Raw genomic sequence first — 22465 nt, forward strand, 5'->3', positions numbered from 1 at the left:
TCCTTTAAGAACGCCTACGACATATATATATATATATATATATATATATATATATATATATATATATATATATATATATATATATATGTGTGTGTGTGTGTGTGTGTGTGTGTGTGTGTGTGTGTGTGTGTGTGTGTGTGTGTGTGTGTGTGTGTGTGTGTGTGTGTGTGTGTGTGTGTGTGTGTGTCGTGCCGAATAGGCAGAACTTGCGATCTTGGCTTAAATAACAACGCTCATCTTGCCATATAGGACAAGCGAAAATTTGTGTATGTAACATTTCGCCAAAATCATTCTGAACCTAAGGAAAAAATATATTTCACTGTTTGTTTAGTATTAAATTATTGTAAACAAATCTAATATATATTTAGTTGGGTTAGGCTAAAATAAATTGTTCTTCTTATAATAAGGTTAGGTAAGTTTTGTAAGATTCTTTTGGAGCAAAATTAAAATTTTTTACATTAACATTAATAAAAAATATATATCTTTACACGTATAAGAGAAAATTTTAGAAAGGACTTAATTTTAAATGAGTTCTTGCTAATTGACCAGTTTTACATATTCGGCACGATATATATATATATATATATATATATAAGCGCTTTCGTGATACTATATAAGGAACTATGATATATAGTCACGAAAGCGCTTGGATTTCTCTATATTTCATGGTTGTTTTGCATATTTTGAAATCACCTATATCTTATATATATATATATATATATATATATATATAACCACAAAGAAGTGTTAGGTAAAATAAAGTCGTCTAACTTGTCCTTTGCTTCTCACTCATGCAAGATGCCAGATATAAATAGTCTTCCACACTCCATTATACATTTTTCTTTCCTGTCACTTTCCTAACAGTTATTATTCCTGTAACATCACCAATGTAGTTGGCCTGGTCTGTGACCATTCGTTATCAGTGATTACCTATGTCTGTCATGGGTTCAAATCCCACCAGCTTTACGATTTTTTTCCCCAATCGCGTTGAGATTTCATGAGTCTTATACTAATTATATAGAATACCATACCAGTAACGGTCAGTAGTTTATAATCTCGTATTATCAATTATGTATGATAATCTACAACTATTGCTTTTGAGCATCAATTAATTTATACCTTAATTATAATTGCATAAAACACATTCTAATGATTATTTTGACTTTATAAAATTGATTACCGAAAAAAAACACTATATGTAACAACTTAATTATATCTGATAATCTAAAGAACGGGGAGTATATTAAGCGTAAAATAGCCTCGCAAAAGATGTAGTGGCGAAATAATTATGGAAAGGCTAAGTCCGGGTAGTCATCGCTCCCAGGGTAGGCTTGGTCCCTGACCAAGCCTACTGGTTGATGGTCTGACGTGCCGGGGACCTCCTTTGAGTGAATGCGGCCTTGGGAAATTTTAAAAGAGGGTTAGACAAGTAACCAGTAAGTGTTGGATTTGAGTAGGACCTGCCTAGCAGCTTTTACTAAAGTTATTGAAGCTAATTGAGTAGCTCTGAGTGTATTTACTATCATGTGTAGCGACTTTCACAAACCTCCATAATTTAAAAAGTTAACTTTTTCGCCACTTTTTTTTTTAACCGCCTCCCTGGACCGTGTCGCCCGGGTCGGCTTCCCCCTCGCCCCCCCCCCGTACCTAAGTAACTGAGGCCATTAACCAGCCCTCTTAGCCTCCAGGGGCGATGATCCCCGGAAAAACTCTAATTTAACCAACAATATCCATTATCTTTCATTAGTATCATTAGAATTCTTAATAATCATTGTCTAAGAAAATCAGTATCTGATTATATATGATTATCAATAACATTGTAAGTATGATGACTGACAATCAAAATACTTTCTGGTCATGCAGTTTAAACGGCGTATCATGGGTTATGGATCCAAGGAATTGGAGCTGCTCTTTTCTTCCCTGGATCAAACCCGATTACATCCCATGACCCGTACAAATTCAGCTTTCACAGGAAAATAGCAACAATAATGCAGGAAGAAGAACTACGAGGAAACAGAGGAAATTAAAGGTAAGTGAATATTAATCGTAGATAGAAATCTGTAGGATTTACCCATCATCTTAAGTGTGCACGAGAGAGGAATGACCAGCAATCCTGCTCGAGTGCAAAACATTTAACAGGCTTTCGTTTTACAATCATAGTCCCTTACATTCTTGATATCAACCTACTACCCAGCTAAGGACAAACTACATCCCACACGGCCACCAGGGGGCAACACTGATGAGATTCAATATAATTTTTTTTTTACAAATCAACCTGAAGACATATTCCGAATTCACCATCTGTAAATAAAGCAAGAAAAGAGTATAGAAATATTACACATATACTAACGTTATAATGTATCGGCGTGTAAACATTCTTTATCACCGCCTCCATAACTGACGAAGGTTTTTCCTGCGCCCTTTTGAGTTTTTTTTTATTAGTTCTGGCGACAAATATAGAAAGTTCTTGGTGCAGTCACACATGTACGATAACTTTATTAATAACTTATTACATATATTTTAAAACTTCGTTTACCCTCCACCCCTTCCCCACCCCCAAAGGCTGTTTAGATGATGCTGTTATAAGCAGTTTCCTCCCTCTCTCTTTCGGGGACACCGAACAACTACGACCTATTAAACAAACTGCTCGTCAACCTTCAACGCCTCACGTTTACTTTCATTTAATTATTTTTTCTGAGTTAATTGCTTATAAGTTTATTTCTTTCAATACGTCAGCTGTTACCTCCTCCACTTATTATTATTACTGAATGATTATTACTGCCATTACTGTCATAATCGTCACAGGCATTAGCAACACTGCCCTCACCATCACCAAAATTATCGCGAAGACATCACCAACTTCACCGTCATCACAAGATTACACGTTGCTGCACCCCGACTGCCAAGGACACCATTTCACTACTGATAACTGTTGTGGGTTTTAAGGCAAATTGAGTAAACATACGAGTTTGTGTTTCGGTGAGTGTGTGCCTGGCAATGTTTGAGGGAAGGCAGAGGGTATTTCATTCCTGTAGACTAGGGAAAATGTCTCCTGATATTATACCATGGGTCCTATTACGCCAATCGTTGCTTACTGGTGCACCCTGTAACGTATAAACGTACGTGAGTCCGTGCGTTACACACAGTATTATATATAATCACACTAGCAGAATATTTTCGGCTTCTCCATTACGGGAAAAAAATAAAAACTGTAAACCAGTCAAAGCATATCATTAAGCAGGAGGAAAATGTGAGACCTGGGAGTAATCATGGTTGAAGATCTTGAATTTAAAGAACCCAGTACAGTAATGAACAACTCGTTAAAGGGGTGCTAAGGAGCTTTATTCAAGAAACTGAACTTGCCATTCTTTGTATAAAACATGATTACCTCCATTTCTCCAGGCGCTGTATGAACCCTACGGGTTTATCACTTTATCCATAATTTTAGTAATAATAAACAATTACCAGAAACACATTTAGCTAGAAAATAATGGTTTCAAGCACAAGATACCAAACCAATACCGATAAATAAAGACGTGTACTCTAGACAAGGGGTGGGCAATTATTTTGTCTGGCAGACCACATCAAACTTAGCCAGCTTAGATAAGCTTCGCGGACCGAAGACTTACGTTGATGTAAAATTTTAGATGTTTAATAATAACTCAAATTCATGTCTGATTATATTTTGATATCTTCGAGGAGTAAATTCGTTATGCAATTCAATTAAATACCAGGAATATTTTTCTACCGGACGAGATAAAAGAAGTAATTTCGCTACAAATTCACTGATATTTATTATAACTCACGTGTAAGGGATCCGTTTCCTTGCAGCTTTGAAATTAATTAATTTATATGTAGGCCATACTGTGAACGTCGGATGTGAAAACCACAGAGCCAATTTAGATCGTTCAGTTGTTGGAATCTATATATTTTTGTTTCATAGCCAAAAACATACCAATTTCGGCTGTCTGTACTTAAATTCTCCTCAAGATCTCTTCCAATCTGAGCCATCTCACATACATATGATGCAGAACATCTGTGTTTTTTGACTAGCAGTCGAGCACCTAGACGTAAGAATTCGGGAGCACAGGTGGCGCTCACACGTATTCACCTAGGGGATGACAGAGGCGGGACACCCAAGAAAACGTATGTCCTGAAATCAGACTAAAATACACACCTATATATATATATACATATAGTATATATACACACACACACACACACATATATATATATATATATATACAGACCTTATATATATATATATATATATATATATATATATATATATATATATATATATATATATATATATATATATATATGTCGTGCCGAATAGGCAGAACTTGCGATCTTGGCTTAAATAGCAACGTTCATCTTGCCATATAGGACAAGTGAAAATTTGTGTATGTAACATTTCGCCAAAATCATTCTGAACCTAAAAAAAAAAATATATTTCACTGTGTTTGTTTAGTATTAAATTATTGTAAACAAATCTAAAATATATTTAGTTAGGTTAGGCTAAAATAAATTGTTCTTGTTATAATAAGGTTAGGTAAGTTTTCTAAGATTCTTTTAGTGCAAAATTAAAATTTTTTACATTATCATTAATGAAAAAATATATCTTTAAACGTATAAGAGAAAATTTTAGAAAAGACTTAATTTTAAGTGAGTTCTTGCTAATTGACCAGTTTTACATATTCGGCACGACATATATATATATATATATATATATATATATATATATATATATATATATATATATATATATATATATATATATATATGTGTGTGTGCGTGTGTGTGTGCGTGTGTGTGTGTGTGTGTGCGTGTGTGTGTGTGCGTGTGTGTGTCGTGCCGAATAGGTAAAACTGATCTATAAGCAAGAACTCATTTAAAATTAAATCCTTTCTAAAATTTTCTCTTATACGTTTAAAGGTATATTTTTTTCATTAATGTTAATGTAAAAATTTTTAATTTTGCACCAAAAGAATCTTAGAAAACTTACCTAACCTTATTGTAACAAGAACAATTTATTTTAGCCTAACCCAAATATATATATTTTAGATTTATTTACAGTAATTTAATATTAAACAAACACAGTGAAATATATTTTTTTTCGTTAGGTTCAGAATGATTTTGGCGAAATTATTGCATACACAAATTTTCACTTGTCCTATATGGCAAGATGAGCGTTGCTATTTAAGCCAAGATAGCAAGTTCTGCCTATTCGGCACGACATATATATATATATATATATATATATATATATATATATATATATATATATATATATATATATATATATATATATATATATATATATATATATGTATATATATATATATATATATATATATATACAAACACTGATCTCTGGCTGAAGGAGACTCGAACCTACGAACCTTAGGACAAGGTACGCAGTGCTTTACCAATCTACCCACACTAGACCAATAAATATATATATAATATATATATATATATATATATATATAATATATATATATATATATATATGTATATATATATATATATATATATATATATACAAACACTGATCTCTGGCTGAAGGAGACTCGAACCTACGAACCTTAGGACAAGGTACGCAGTGCTTTACCAATCTACCCACACTAGACCAATACCTTGGCGTGTAGCATGAGCGTTGCTATTTAAGCCAAGATCGCAAGTTCTGCCTATTCGGCACGACATATATATATATATATATATATATATATATATATATATATATATATATATATATATATATATATATATATATATATATATTATATTATCACACTGGCCGATTCCCACCAAGGCAGGGTGGCCCGAAAAAGGAAAACTTTCACCATCATTCACTCCATCACTGTCTTGCCAGAAGGGTGCTTTACACTATAGTTTTTAAACTGAAACATTAACACCCCTCCTTCAGAGTGCAGGCACTGTACTTCCCATCTCCAGGACTCAAGTCCGGCCTGCCGGTTTCCCTGAACCCCTTCATAAATGTTACTTTGCTCACACTCCAACAGCACGTCAAGTATTAAAAACCATTTGTCTCCATTTACTCATATCAAACACGCTCACGCATGCCTGCTGGAAGTCCAAGCCCCTCGCACACAAAACCTCCTTTACCCCCTCCCTCCAACCTTTCCAAGGCCGACCCCTACCCGGCCTTCCTTCCACTACAGATTGATACACTCTTGAAGTCACTCTGTTTCGCTCCATTCTCTCTACATGTCCGAACCACCTCAACAACCCTTCCTCAGCCCTCTGGACAACAGTTTTGGTAATCGTGCACCTCCTCCTAACTTCCAAACTACGAATTCTCTGCATTATATTCACACCACACATTGCCTTCAGACATGACATCTCCACTGCCTCCAGCCTTCTCCTCGCTGCAACATTCATCACCCATGCTTCACACCCATATAAGAGCGTTGGTAAAACTATACTCTCATACATTCCCCTCTTTGCCTCCAAGGACAAAGTTCTTTGTCTCCACAGACTCCCAAGTGCACCACTCACCCTTTTCCCCTCATCAATTCTATGATTCACCTCATCTTTCATAGACCCATCCGCTGACACGTCCACTCTCAAATATCTGAATACATTCACCTCCTCCATACTCTCTCCCTCCAATCTGATATCCAATCTTTCATCACCTAATCTTTTTATCCTCATAACCTTATTCTTCCTGTATTCACTTTTAATTTTCTTCTTTTGCACACCCTACCAAATTCATCCACCAATCTCTGCAACTTCTCTTCAGAATCTCCCAAGAGCACAGTGTCATCAGCAAAGAGCAACTGTGACATCTCCCACTTTATGTGTGATTCTTTATCTTTTAACTCCACGCCTCTTGCCAAGACCCTCGCATTTACTTCTCTTACAACCCCATCTATAAATATATTAAACAACCACGGTGACATCACACATCCTTGTCTAAGGCCTACTTTTACTGGGAAATAATTTCCCTCTTTCCTACATACTCTAACTTGAGCCTCACTATCCTCGTAAAAACTCTTCACTGCTTTCAGTAACCTACCTCCTACACCATACACCTGCAACATCTGCCACATTGCCCCCCTATCCACCCTGTCATACGCCTTTTCCAAATCCATAAATGCCACAAAGACCTCTTTAGCCTTTTCTAAATACTGTTCACTTATATGTTTCACTATAAACACCTGGTCCACACACCCCCTACCTTTCCTAAAGCCTCCTTGTTCATCTGCTATCATATTCTCCGTCTTACTCTTAATTCTTTCAATAATAACTCTACCATACACTTTACCAGGTATACTCAAAGACTTATCCCCCTATAATTTTTGCACTCTCTTTTGTCCCCTTTGCCTTTATACAAAGGATCTCTGCCAATCCCTAGGTACCTTACCCTCATCCATACATTTATTAAATAATTTCACCAACCACTCCAAAACTATATCCCCACCTGCTTTTAACATTTCTATCTTTATCCCATCAATCCCGGCTGCCTTACCCCCTTTCATTTTACCTACTGCCTCACGAACTTCCTCCACACTCACAACTGGCTCTTCCTCACTCCTACAAGATGTTATTCCTCCTTGCCCTATACACGAAATCACAGCTTCCCTATCTTCATCAACATTTAACAATTCCTCAAAATGTTCCCTCCATCTTCCCAATACCTCTAACTCTCCATTTAATAACTCTCCTCTCCTATTTTTAACTGACAAATCCATTTGTTCTCTAGGTTTCCTTAACTTGTTAATCTCACTCCAAAACTTTTTCTTATTTTCAACAAAATTTGTTGAAAATTGCTTTACCACTCTCTTTTTCTCCATATACTCTTCCCTCCTTGCATCACTTCTACTTTGTAAAAACTTCTCATATGCTAACTTTTTCTCCCTTACTACTCTCTTTACGGCATCATTCCACCAATCGCTCCTCTTCCCTCCCGCACCCACTTTCCTGTAACCACAAACTTCTGCTGAACACTCTAACACTACATTTTTAAACCTACCCCATAACTCTTCGACCCCATTTCCTATGCTCTCATTAGCCCATCTATCCTCCAATAGCTCTTTATATCTTACCCTAACTGCCTCCTCTTTTAGTTTATAAACCTTCACCTCTCTCTTCCCTGATGCTTCTATTCTCCTTGTATCCCATCTACCTTTTACTCTCAGTGTAGCTACAACTAGAAAGTGATCTGATATATCTGTGGCCCCTCTATAAACATGTACATCCTGAAGTCTACTCAACAGACTTTTATCTACCAATACATAATCCAACAAACTACTGTCATTTCAAAGGCTCTCTCCTCTACATTCCTCTCTTCTCCAGGTGCATACAGGCTTATTATGACCCACTTTTCGCATCCAACCTTTACTTTAATCCACATAATTCTTGAATTTACACATTCCTATTCTCTTTTCTCCTTCCACAACTGATCCTTCAACATTACTGCTACCCCTTCCTTTGCTCTAACTCTCTCAGATACTCCAGATTTAATCCCATTTATTTCCCCCCACCGAAACTCCCCTACCCCCTTCAGCTTTGTTTCACTTAGGGCCAGGACATCCAACTTCTTTTCATTCATAACATCAGCAATCATCTGTTTCTTGTCATCCGCACTACATCCACGCACATTCAAGCATCCCAGTTTTATAAAGTTTTTCTTATTGTCTTTTTTAGTAAATGTCTACAGTCGCCTCATACGACACGCATGGCTTACGGAGGAAAGATTCTTTTCCACTTCCCCATGGACAATAGAAGAAATAAAGAAGAACAAGCGCTATTTAGAATATATATACATATATATATATATATATATATATATATATATATATATATATATATATATATATATATATATGTCGTGCCGAATAGGCAGAACTTGCGATCTTGGCTTAAATAGCAACGCTCATCTTGCCATATAGGACAAGAGAAAATTTGTGTATGCAATAATTTCGCCAAAATCATTCTGAACCTAACGAAAAAAATATATTTCACTGTGTTTGTTTAGTATTAAATTATTGTAAACAAATCTAAAATATATATAGTGGGGTTAGACTAAAATAAATTGCTCTTGTTATAATAAGGTTAGGTAAGTTTTCTAAGATTCTTTTGGTGCAAAATTAAAAATTTTTACATTAACATTTATGAAAAAAAAATATCTTTAAACGTAAAAGAGAAAATTTTAGAAAGGACTTAATTTTAAATGAGTTCTTGCTAATTGACCAGTTTTACATATTCGGCACGGCATATATATATATATATATATATATATATATATATATATATATATATATATATATATATATATATATATATATATATATATATATATATATATATATATATATATATATATATATATATATATATATATATATATATATATATGTCGTGCCGAATAGGCAGAACTTGCGATCTTGGCTTAAATAGAAACGCTCATCTAGCCATATAGGACAAGTGAAAATTTGTGTATGCAATAATTTCGCCAAAATCATTCTGAACCTAACGAAAACAATATATTTGATTGTGTTTCTTTAGTACTAAATTATTGTAAACGTATTTAAAATATATTTAGTTGGGTTAGGCTAAAATAAATTGCTCTTGTTATAATAAGGTTAGGTAATTTTTCTAAAATTCTTTTGGTGTAAAATTAAAAATTTTTACATTAACATTAATGAAAAATATATATCTTTAAACCTATAAAAGAAAATTTTAGAAAGGACTTAATTTTAAATGAGTTCTTGCTAATCGACCAGTTTTACATATTCGGCACGACATATATATATATATATATATATATATATATATATATATATATATATATATATATATATATATATATATATATATATATATATGTCGTGCCGAATATGTAAAACTGGTCAATTAGCAATAACTCATTTAAAATTAAGTCCTTTGTAAAATTTTCTCTTATACATATAAAGATTTATTTTTTTCATTAATGTTGATGTAAAAATTAATAATTTTGCACCAAAAGGAACTTAGAAAACTTACCTAACCTTATTATAACAAGAGCAATTTATTTTAGCCTAACCCAACTAAATATATTTTAGATTTGTTTACAATAATTTAATACTAAACAGACACAGTGAAATATATTTTTTTTCGTTAGGTTCAGAACGATTTTGGCGAAATTATTGCATACACAAATTTTCACTTGTCCTATATGGCAAGATGAGTGTTGCTATTTAAGCCAAGATCTCAAATTCTGCCTATTCGGCACGACATATATATATATATATATATATATATATATATATATATATATATATATATATATATATATATATATATATATATATATATATATATATATATATATCGTGCCGAATAGGCAGAACTTGCGATCTTGGCTTAAGTAGCAACGCTCATCTTGCCATATAAGACAAGTGAAAATTTGTGTATGCAATAATTTCTCCAAAATCATTCTGAACCTAACGAAAAAAATATAGTTCACTGTGTTTGTTTAGTATTAAATTATTGTAAACGTATCTAAAATATATTTAGTTGGGTTAGGCTAAAATAAATTGTTCTTGTTATAATAAGGTTAGGTAAGTTTTCTAAGATTCTTTTGGTGCAAAATTATAAATTTTTACATTATCAATAATGAAAAAAATATATCTTTAAATGTATAAGAGAAAATTTTAGAAATGACTTAATTTTAAATGAGTTCTTGCTAATTGACCAGTTTTACATATTCGGCACGACATATATATATATATATATATATATATATATATATATATATATATATATATATATATATATATATATATATATCGTGCAAAATAGGTAAAACTTACGATTTTGGCTTAATAAGGCAAGCGAAAATTTGCGTACACAATAATTTCGCAAAAAATCATTCTGAACCTAACGAAAAAATATATTTCATTGTTTGTTTATTATTAAATAATTTTAAACTATATAAAATATATTTAGTTGGATTAGGCTAAATTAGACTGCGCTTGTTATGATAAGGTTAAGTAAGTTTTCTACGGCTCTCTTCGTACAATTTTTTTATTTTTTTTTTTCATTAAAATAAGTGATAAAAAAAATATCTTTAAACGTATAAGAGAAAATTTTAGAAAGGACTTTATTTTAAATGAGTTCTTGCTAATTGACCAGTTTTACATATTCGGCACGACACACACACACACACACACACATATATATATATATATATATATATATATATATATATATATATATATATATATATATATATATATATATATATATATGTCGTGCCGAATAGGCAGAACTTGCAATCTTGGCTTAAATAGCAACGCTCATCTTGCCATATAGGACAAGTGAAAATTTGTGTATGCAATAATTTCGCCAAAATCATTCTTAACCTAACGAAAAAAAATATTTGATTGTGTTTGTTTAGTACTAAATTATTGTAAACAAATCTAAAATATATTTAGTTGGGTTAGGCTAAAATAAATTGTTCTTCTTATAATAAGGTTAGGTAAGTTTTCTAAGATTCTTTTGGAGCAAAATTAAAATTTTTTACATTAACATTAATGAAAAAAATATATCTTTAAACGTATAAGAGAAAATTTTAGAAAGGACTTAATTTAAAATGAGTTCTTGCTAATTGATCAGTTTTACATATTCGGCACGACATTAATATATATATATATATATATATATATATATATATATATATATATATATATATATATATATATATATATATATATATATATATATATATGTATGTATATATACAGGGGGTAGCTCCTTTGATGACGCATGACACTGCCAGATCGGCCAGATAGTTGACGTTTCCTAGTTATCTTCAACTCTGATGATCTTTATATTAGACTGTCCTTTGCTCCCTCTCACTATATATATGTATATATGTGTGTGTGTGTGTGTGTGTGTGTGTGTGTGTGTGTGTGTGTGTGTGTGTGTGTGTGTGTGTAGTGAGAGGGAGCAAAGAACAGTCTAATATAAAGATCATCACAGTTGAAGATAACTAGGAAACGTCAACTCTCTGGCCGATCTGGCAGTGTCATGCGCCATCAAAGGAGCTACCCGTTCTTACTGCTGCAACAGAAGAAAAAAAAAACCCGTGTTGGAAATAGCCTACACCTGCACATGGAGTGCGCAGTGACAGCAACTGATGCATTTTCTGTGCACCATCAGGTCCTACCCTTCAATTAATCCTATGCCGAGTTTGCACTCCCACTTGAACATCTTGTGAACCGCCACGATATTAAGTCTGAGCAGTTAGATCACAGGTGGGCATTAGCACGTGGATGATGGGAGGAAGAGGGCTTAAGAAACACCAATGGTACCAGGACCATGCCTGGCATTATTAATTTTTTTTTTTTTTACCTTTCTCAAATTTTGTGTTGATAATTATTGTTCGTTTTTGCGATCAGTTCCTTTCAAACCTGAATACCCTTTTTCGTGTATGTTATATAAAGATTTTAATCTCGTTTTACGGGATATCACTCAGTGGTCACACTCGTCAAATGCCTCTTTAAAAGAAGTGTATACAACTCATGCAATTTGCTTTTATTCCACTGTCTCTGATTTTATGGTAGTGGTGCATTAGCTGTAAGTGTAGTCAGGATAGTCCAGCTCTTCAGCAATACTGACCTGGGTTGTAAAGTTCTTCCCTTTTCTTAAATGTGGATTCTTAACACTCTCTCAAAAACTTTTTATTATATTCACGGGGAAGTGCTAAATCGTAAGTTATACAGCGCCTTGGGTATGAGAGGTAGTAAGACTTCATCTACGGAGGAAGAGGGGGAAGGTAGTTCCGGTTCCGTGGATAAAGACCTCTTCACCAACAACAAAGCACCCTCCTTGAAGGATGAAGATTTTTATATGTAATATTACTGCGGCTAACCCTTTTTTGTCATCTCTGGATGATAAACTCTCGCTACATGGAGCGTTCAACGCCCATGCTAGTAATATTTTGCATTTATTAAAAAAAAAAATAATAAGTTTAGGAATCAATCCCCGGAGCCGAATGCATGAGCAAGACATCAATTTCTTCTTCGGGGTCTGTAAGATGTTTTTATATGTATCATACAATTTGTTGGGTGGGACGGATCTTCATTTCTGACGATGTCAACTGTAATTATATATTCAGTATTAATGATATACAATACCGACAACAAGATCAATAACGCAAGTGCAACACTTTAGTATTTTCATTTCCGAAACTTTTCGAAAATAAAGATACTAAAGTGTTGCATATGTGTTTAACTCATTTAGTGGTATGTGAACGATAAGCCTGGATTCGTATTATTCTTGAAGTTCTAAAACCAGTACCGTCCTCCGCTTGATGTACTAACTCAGAGTAAAGTTAATGTTGTTTGAGGCTTTTATATTTATATTTTGCATTCGAGGTTATGCATTACCTGTAAACTGTAGCATACAAGTACATTACCTGTACACATCAACAACCCCTGCGAACATCCCCTGCGTACATCACCTGTGCACATTAACAACACTTGTGCACACTAATATCATGTGTACACACTAACATCACCTGTACACAAAAATATCACCTGTACACAATATCACCTGTACATATCAACTGTACATAATTCTACCACCTGCACATAATATCACCAGTACACAATAATATCACCTGTACATAATAATATCAGCTGTGAGGCCAGGTGGCGCAGCAACAACACAGTCACCACACAAGCCACATTCCTACACGGAGGAGCTGAGAAGGGAGAGGGGGGGAGGGCGAGGATGTTTAGGGAGGGAAGGGCAGGGGGAGGAATAAAGATGAAGGAAAAGAGGAGGGAAGCGGAAGGAAATGCTGGAGGAAGAGGAGGGAGGAGAGAAAAGGATGGATAGGGAGATGAAGAAGAGTGGAAAAGTGGAAAACAATGCAACCCCATTTCTCTCACCGCTCCAGCCATATTTCAATCTCTGTCTCTTTCGCTGTTTCTATCTAAACTAAACTCAAATTTAATTTCAGACAGGAAAACAACTTAAAAAAAAATTATTCTTCGCATTTTACCAGCGTCAAAAATTACAAATACTGACACATAGAAGACCATCCAAGATGGCTTTCTCAGTGTTCTCCGCCTCCCTAAAGGTCAAATACGAGGCGGGGTGCTGTGCAAGACTTTTTGTAAGTAGACTTAAACCTTGAACGGCTGATAAGTTAGCCAGCACACGCCATTTGAGACTAATACAATGTCGTCCTTCGTGAAGCGTGCTGCGTATGGCGTTGAACCTACTATGTTGAATCTGCTGTAGCAAGTTCAACGTAGGTCGTTCTCAGTTCGACCTATGTTGTAGTCGGTTCGATGTATACCGTGCTAGTTTAGACGTTCGGAGTCTTCGATCCATATGCCGTGTTGGGTTCGAGCGCGGTAGCCACTACTGATAACGCCTTATGCAATCCTCACCAAGAATGAATTCGCAGTAATAAGCCTGGATTTATCCAAGATATTAGTCTCAGATTAATCCCTTACACCACTATGTATTAATAAAAATTACCCTATGACTAATCCCTAACAGCAGAATAGATTAATAAAATGTGCCCCATGACTAATCCCTAACAGTAACATGGATTAATAAAAAGTACCCCAAGGATGCTCTGAAGAACAGTACTTCCTGGATTGCTACATAATGGACGAACTAAACATACGGCCAACCACGACCTTGACCACGGATAGCGACCGCGCTGCAGACGTCAACATCTGCGAAGCGTCGTGATTGGCTGAGCTTCCCGCCAGAAGAAAAGGCACCAAAAAAATGGAGAGTTGTAATTGGCTGAGCTTCCCCCCAGACAAAATGTCACAGGAAATGAAGGATGAGTTGTTTTGCCTGGTGAAATGTCACTTTTTAATGGCGATGTATCGCCATGAGGGAAGTACAGTCAATCGCGACTTTTCATTGAGTCGATAAGAGTAGCCAATCGGTAAGAGTAGCCAATCGCAAAGGCTTATTAAAGGCTATTTTTTTTTCGCCAGACGGGAAGCTCAACCAATAGCAATGTTTCATTAAAAAGGCGACGTTTCATAAACGGGAAGTTCGGCCATCATGGAGCTTTATTTCAACAATCTCTGCTAAAGTATCGATAGATTTGTTTAAAAGTGTTGATGGTTGAAGCTTTACATTAAAACGTAGCGACTGCACTAAGTTCCGATTTACCTTAGCGTAATTACTGATAAAAGCTTTCAATTGGCAGCTAATTCTTACTTTTGCCCCGTCTTGATTATCCCTATTAGCACCGCAGTTGCTACCATCATCCGTGACTTCGGGGCCTCTCTCACGACCCCAAAATCTGGGATGTATTGATCATTAGGTTCGCACGATCTTACTCTTGCTAAAAGAGTAGAAATGAAATCGTGATCTGATTATATATCACAACTGGAGCCTGACCATCTATTACTCAATTCTTGAATGCAATAACCATTCAATTTTTTTAAAATTTGTTTAAAGTATTATGACACAAAGGTCTGGTATAATTATTACAAAAAGTGTTGAGCGCTTGTGTGTGCCAGCACCTATATATGGTTATATGTTTAGTTTATCTTCTTTTTAGAAAAAAAAGGAAAAGTTATGATCAGCTGTACACTAACTGCCCCCTTCAAGGCTGGCGACATTGCAGACCTGGAGTGTACAAGGAACTTTCACGGCATACATAAGTACGATAAGGCACCTAAATTACTAGGAACAGTTGAAGGTCCTTGATCTGTATTCCCTGGAACGCAGGCGAGAGAGATACATGATAATATACACTTGAAAGGTCCTGAAGGGATTGGTACCAAACCTGCACACGAAAATCACTCCCTATGAAAGCAAAAGACTCGGCAGGAGATGCAACATTCCCCCGATGAAAAGCAGGGGCGCCACGAGTACAATGAGAGACAACACAATAAGTGTCCGGGGCCCAAGACTGTTCAACTGCCTCTCAGCATACATAAGGGGGATTACCAATAGACCCCTGGCTGTCTTTAAGAAGGGACTGGACAGGCACCTAAAGTCAGTACCTGACCAACCGGGCTGTGGTTCGTACGTCAGCTTGCGTGCGGCCAGCAGTAACAGCCTGGTTGATGAGACCCTGATCCACCATGAGGCCTGGTCTCAGACCGAGCCGCGGGGTCGTTGACCCCAGGTAAACTCCAGGTAAGCTTGTTGAGCTGCATTACGTTCGTGATGTATTATTATTATTACACTATTATTAGATTAATGGGGAAGTTCTAAACTCATAAATGGGGTTAAATCCGAGTGGGGATCTGTAACAAGTGGCGTTCCACAGGGATCAGTCTTGGGCCCGTTGTTGTTTATAATATATATCAATGATCTTGATGAGGGAATTACTAGTGATATGAGCAAATTCGCCGATGACACAAAAATAGGTAGGATAATTGATTCAAACGTAGATGTTATGGAACTTCAGGAGGATTTAAACAAACTATTCTTTGTAGATGAATGGTTCAGAGAACCGACATGTTGATAAATTAGACACATGTGTCTAATTTACAAACTCTATTCTTGGTCAGAAGAGTGGCAGATGCAATTCATTGTAGATAAATGCAAGGTTCTGAAGCTCGGGAGTGCCCATAACCCTAGTACTTATAAGTTAAATGATGTAGAACTTAGCCATACAGATTGCGAAAAGGACTTGGGGGTTATGGTGAGCAGCAACCTTAAACCAAGACAGCAATGCCTAAGCGTACGTAATAAGGCAAATAGATCACTGGGATTTATATCAAGAAGTGTAAGCAACAGAAGTCCAGAGGTCATACTGCAGCTTTATACATCATTAGTAAGGCCTCACCTAGATTATGCAGCTCAGTTCTGGTCTCCATATTACAGAATGGACATAAATTCGTTAGAAAACATTCAGCGTAGGATGACTAAATTAATACATAGCATTAGAAATCTTCCTTATGGAGAAAGATTGAAGACTCTTAAGTTACATTCACTTGTTAGACGAAGAATGAGGGGAGACCTGATCGAAGTGTATAAGTGGAAGATAGGTATTAATAAGGGGGATATTAATAAGGTCTTGTGGATATCTCTCCAGGAGAGAACCAGCAGTAATGGATTTAAATTAGATAAGTTTAGATTTAGAAATGACATAGGAAAGTATTGGTTTGGAAATAGGGTAGTTGATGAGTGGAACAGTCTACCTAGTTGGGTTATTGAGGCTAGGACTTTGGGTAGTTTCAAATTTAGGTTGGATAAGTACATGAGTGGGAGGGGTTGGATTTGAGTGTGACTTTCACATTAGAGCTTATTTCTTGGGTAGCATTGCAAATTGGGTTGGGCAAATGTTTTGTTAGTGGGATGAATTGTAAAGGACCTGCCTAATATGGGCCAACAGGCCTGCTGCAGTGTTCCTCCTTTCTTATGTTCTTATGTTCATACAGCTCCTGGGATATGGGAGGAAATCAGGTTCGATCAATAAGAATATCAAAGAATCCGGACTACAGGTATTTATAGTGTTCTTCTGGACCACAATATTTCCCCTCTGCTAATTAGATGGACAGAGAGTTAAGTGCTTACATAGTTATTTTACTGCTCGTGTAAGGCAAACTAATGACGTTCATTTCTTATTGATAAGATAATTCTCGAGATGGTATAAACCTTGGTAATAAATACCGACAAGTTGGTTTAGAAAGACACGTAAGCAAACACTATGACATATTTATTAGAAAACGTTTCGGTCCTGGGACCTTGATCACTTCTAACATACAGAGGTAGAAAGGCATTACATGTATATATATAGGCGGAGAGTGAGGTGTGACGCACGTGACGCATGTTCTTATGACATTCCTCAGGTCACGTGCGTCACACCTCACTCTCCGCCTATATATATACATGTAATGCCTTTCTACCTCTGTATGTTAGAAGTGATCAAGGTCCCAGGACCGAAACGTTTTCTAATAAATATGTCATAGTGTTTGTTTACGTGTCTTTCTAAACCAAGATAATTCTCACACATACAGCAGAACTGAAAAGCACTGATTTAACACATGTGATTGATTTCTTACCTTGTACCTCTTTATATAAACGAAGATGTTCTGTTCTTCACCCAAATGAAGAATTTAATTTTCACATACATATCAAACTTATAAACTATAATACAGTATAATGATTCAAGGTTTTCCCGCGCAAAATATAGGCAACAATACGAAACTAAATAGTTACACACAACAACTGATTAATTCATTGCACTTTACAATCGAACAAAATTAAACAATTGGGACATTCAGCAACCGTGACTTACCTTTCATGCTCTGAGCCCTTTTAACGGAGGAGCCATGCTTCCTCTCTAGCCTGGCGCTGCTAGTGGTGGTAGTGGTGCTGACTGTTGTGGTGGTGGTAGCGGAGGCGGCACCAACACTGGTTACCACTGTCACTCCCTGATATACCACGCAAGTCTTCGGAGGGTCCACTTTGTTAAAATCGATGAATTCAAACTCACTCTCTGCATCGGACCACGTAAAGGAGAGGGAATCGTCTACAATGACCTGGTCCCCGACTTCGACCGTCGTACCTCCAGTGCTTTGGACACTCACCACCATTTCACGAGGACCCCGCAGGGTGATGTCGCTTGTCTCTCGAATTATTAACGGAGCCACTTTATCCAACTTTATTCCTTCTCCACACTGGGAGTCTACGTCAGTCTCTGGAGGGTTCAAGTATTTGTCGCCTAGGAGGTCTTGGAAAGTCTTTGGCGACTCATGATCACTTGATGTGTTGGGGTCTCGTAAAGACAATCCACATGTATCAGAGAATTTCCTGCTGGACACTGACATCGAGGGACTTGCATGCGATGCAGAAAATGATCTTTCCCGTGGCTTCTTTCTGTTCTTCAGCGGGGATCTACTTCCGCCACTCTTTCCTGCCTTCGGGGTGAACATGTCATAATCCAGATTATCTAAATCAGAATCTGTTTCGGAGAATGATTCAAACTCCTCATTCTGTCGAATATCATCGTCAGAGAAGGATTCAGAGAGGACCTGTACATTGCCTTTAGTCTTGAGGCGAGTCTGTACGTCGTTATCACTCATGCTTTTTTTCACTTTCATTTCGACCTTCCTTCCTACATTGGCTGTGCTTCCTGCTTCCTCGGAAGGTCGAGAAAATCGTGCTAACTTTAGGCCAATCTTATCACACAGTTTGGGAATAAAAGGTGCAGCTGCCGGGTAGGAGTATCTAGTCGGCCGTTTGGATGTCAGTGTCTCTGAAGGCGTCGTTTTCTTCACATCACCACTCACCTCTTCTCCATCTGCTCTTTCTTCATTTGAAATGGCATCATGTTTAGCATTAGTTGGTGCACCTTTGAGCCCATCTTGAGAACGAAGCTGCGGGGGCTTTGTTCGCAGAGGGCTTACCTTTTGAGTAATTTCCATACCGTCATCTTCTATGGTAATAACGGTGACACTACTCCGAGGCACTAAGCCTCCGGACACAGGGTTCCGGAGTGCGTTCTCATCTGCTGAATTGTCACTGTCATCGATGAAAGGGATGGAATCAATGGAGCCAAGAGGTCGCTGGCATTCTTTTTGTCTCTTAAGCCTGGCTTGTGTGGCTGTTGTCTGTGTCAAAGCCAGGGGGTTTTGGCTTATGAAGCTCATGGCCTCATACAGGTCTTCATCTTGATTGCGGCCATCTGTTGCCTTCATTGGGACATCACATAACTCCTGTTCCTTCACCCGCCGGATGATCTGATAGTTTTCGTAGTTTATGTCGTTGTCATTGATCAATTTGCCGTCCTTTGTCATCTTTATCACTTGGTAATTCTCATAGATGTGCTCATCTTCCTCATCTTCGTTGTCGGAATCCTTCTTGAACACCTGACATACGTAAATAGCTTCCACACACTGGTCGTTCTCCACATACTCCTCAGAAGAGTTCGTTGGCAGCGCCTCGTAAATGAATGTGATATCACTACCACCTTTCTCTTCCTTTTCTAAGCTGAAGTATCCACCTTCAGGTTCTTCATCTTCGTTCTTCATTCCATCTTTTGTATGCTTAACGAGTTCTAACCTGCTCCTATCACCGGAGTTTTCAGATTTTCCACTCCTTTCAGACTTTCTTCTTGCCCGAGATCGGCCATAAGCATCCTCGTCATCTATTTCACAGTCGTTATCTTTTTCTTTTCTTTCATCTTGCTTCTTTGACTTATCTTTAGTACCATTTCCCTCACCCTCATTCTTCTGTTCACTCTCTTCCTTCTCAGCGTCGCTATAATTGTGTTTTTTCGTATCACTGAAGCTGCCAGTGTTAATCTTGCTACCCGAAGGCAGTAACACTTTTGACTTCGATCTGTAAGGGCGTGAAGCCGAACGTGATCTTCGTGTCTTTTCCGGAGGATTATCGAGGTTGATATCACCGACCTTCGAGAGATAGAGATTATCAGTGGCACTCACGCTACGCGTCCTTGAAGCTGACCTCACGCGATTCTTTTTGTCGTTGCAGCCGAAACCAAGTTTTTCTAAATTATCACTGAGGAAAGTTGAAGGTCGTTCAGCGTGGCTACCAAGGCTGTGACGATGCCTCTTGCTTTCTCCCTGGGCCTCACCCTTGCCTACTAGCAGTGCCTTGGCACTTACACCACTTAACACTGACCTGTCGCTCTTCGTACTCAGCAAGGATCTCTCGCCCTCGCTACCCGTCGTGTAGATTTGCTCTTTCTTATGGGGCTTATCCTTCTTGTCTCGCTTGCTGGTGGACTTTTTCTTTCCCCCGATGTCTATATCCTGAAAGGAGACACCCGAGACTGCCTTGTAAACAGTGGTCTTCCTTTGCGCCAGCATGAAGTGGGAGGGCGAGAACACCTTGTTGATGACAGGCACCAATCTCTGTCTCACCCCACTGCTGCTGCTGCTGCCACTGCCACCCTCGCCTTCGCCCTTCTTCAATTTCGAGGAAGAGGAACCACTCGAGGGCGAAAGGAAGACCTTGAACTCGTTGCTGGCGTCCATATTGAAAATAAAGTAGGACGCTGCCTAAGAATAACCAAAAGTCATGTGCTGACTTTAGCGGCCTAGGCGACTGTGAGAAAACTACACTTGTCTTCTAAAGTGCTATGCACCGACATGTTCCTGTGGTCTCCCTGAACACAGTCCACAACTCATCCCTTCCAATCTGCCAATGACATCAAGAAAATGCTTCTCTTTCACAGGGAACTAAACATCAAGAACCTCAACTTGGCTATGACAACACTTGATAGTTACGACCAGGATGCAGCAAGTGCGACTGGGGGGCAGCACTTAATGACTGCCAGATTTACATGGAGGTACCTGACGCAGCACAGGGTTCTTGAAGAATAGGTTGCTGGGGCCAACAAGGCAGTGAAGCGATTCATGCTTCTACCAGTCATGTTGCCGTGTGCTGCATGCTCCTCCTGTTGGAAAAGGGAATACACAAAAATCAGTGATCAGGTCTGTTCTCACATAAACTTATGCAAGATATGAAAACTAATGGGTAATTTTTCAAAAGAAGTCAGAAAACAAGCGATTCAATCTTGCATCTATTGAAGGGAGTACCTTAATACTGATTAAAGGCTCTTGTTTCAAGAAACATACCACCCCTCCCTTTGTAGCATTAAATTTGATGATTTTCTATTCTTATACTCTAAATGACCCCTACAAATTTAGCGCTTCTCCATGATTATATAATAATAAATCATATTAAACTTACATCTTAATACACGTTGATGATTATAGAGTACAGGGTAATGAAAAAAATGGTTCCATATGGCTAAGTTTTTTAAAGAGAAAGCCTAGTAAACATTGATATGATCCATTATTATAAATCAGTGTGCTGCTACATTATTCAATATGATAGTAGCAGAGTGAGAACAAAAGGTAATTGTGTTTCCTTGTCATATTTTTAAAATTAAACACAGGTCCCAGTGTAACTCGCCTATAACTGTAGCATTGTACACAGGTTCCACTATACCTCGCCTACAAACTGTAGTACACTTCGTATGAAATCTATATTTGTTACCTCTGATAAATAGAGACTTTCAATTACTCTTTTTGTACACTTTCACCACTTAGCCTCTTTTTTTGATATACTCTATTTCTTAATACATATAACTCTTTACATTGTAAAAGCTTTCATATATATATATATATATATATATATATATATATGTATTGTATTGCGGTTTTAATTAGCTACTTCGAAAGAAAATATTTTAAAGTAACAACCTTTTTCTGAAGTCATGCGAAAGACGCGGCCAAGTTTAAAAATGATTAATTTTCACTGATTTACTCTTTCAATAAACCTTTGGATTTTGTGCCATAAAAGACACTCAATTACCAGAAACCTCTTAAAAGCCATTTAAGAGACTATATAAACGTCACCTCCGTGTTTAAATACTCTCGATAACAAACAAATTATCCTAAAATATCACTTCTTATTTTACGATCGTTTAAGACTTGGAAAAGCGAGGCTAGTACTAATCCATAATGTTAATGTTGTA

General features: G+C 36.9%; 1 protein-coding gene across 2 annotated transcripts in view; it reads right to left on the reverse strand.

The window, feature by feature from the left end:
• The window catches only part of LOC128691137 (ras GTPase-activating protein raskol), a 791339-nt gene that overhangs the window by 759420 nt on the left and 9454 nt on the right, over window positions 1-22465 (reverse strand). For both annotated transcript variants that reach the window (XM_070089113.1, XM_070089114.1), the window contains exon 2: window positions 18254-21379. In XM_070089113.1, the coding sequence (XP_069945214.1) occupies window positions 18254-20957 (2704 nt within the window). In that variant the 5' untranslated portion in view covers window positions 20958-21379. The remainder of the gene's footprint in view (window positions 1-18253; window positions 21380-22465) is intronic.

Source organism: Cherax quadricarinatus, chromosome 27 (assembly GCF_038502225.1).
Source record: "Cherax quadricarinatus isolate ZL_2023a chromosome 27, ASM3850222v1, whole genome shotgun sequence".
In the NCBI taxonomy this organism is placed as follows: domain Eukaryota; kingdom Metazoa; phylum Arthropoda; class Malacostraca; order Decapoda; family Parastacidae; genus Cherax; species Cherax quadricarinatus.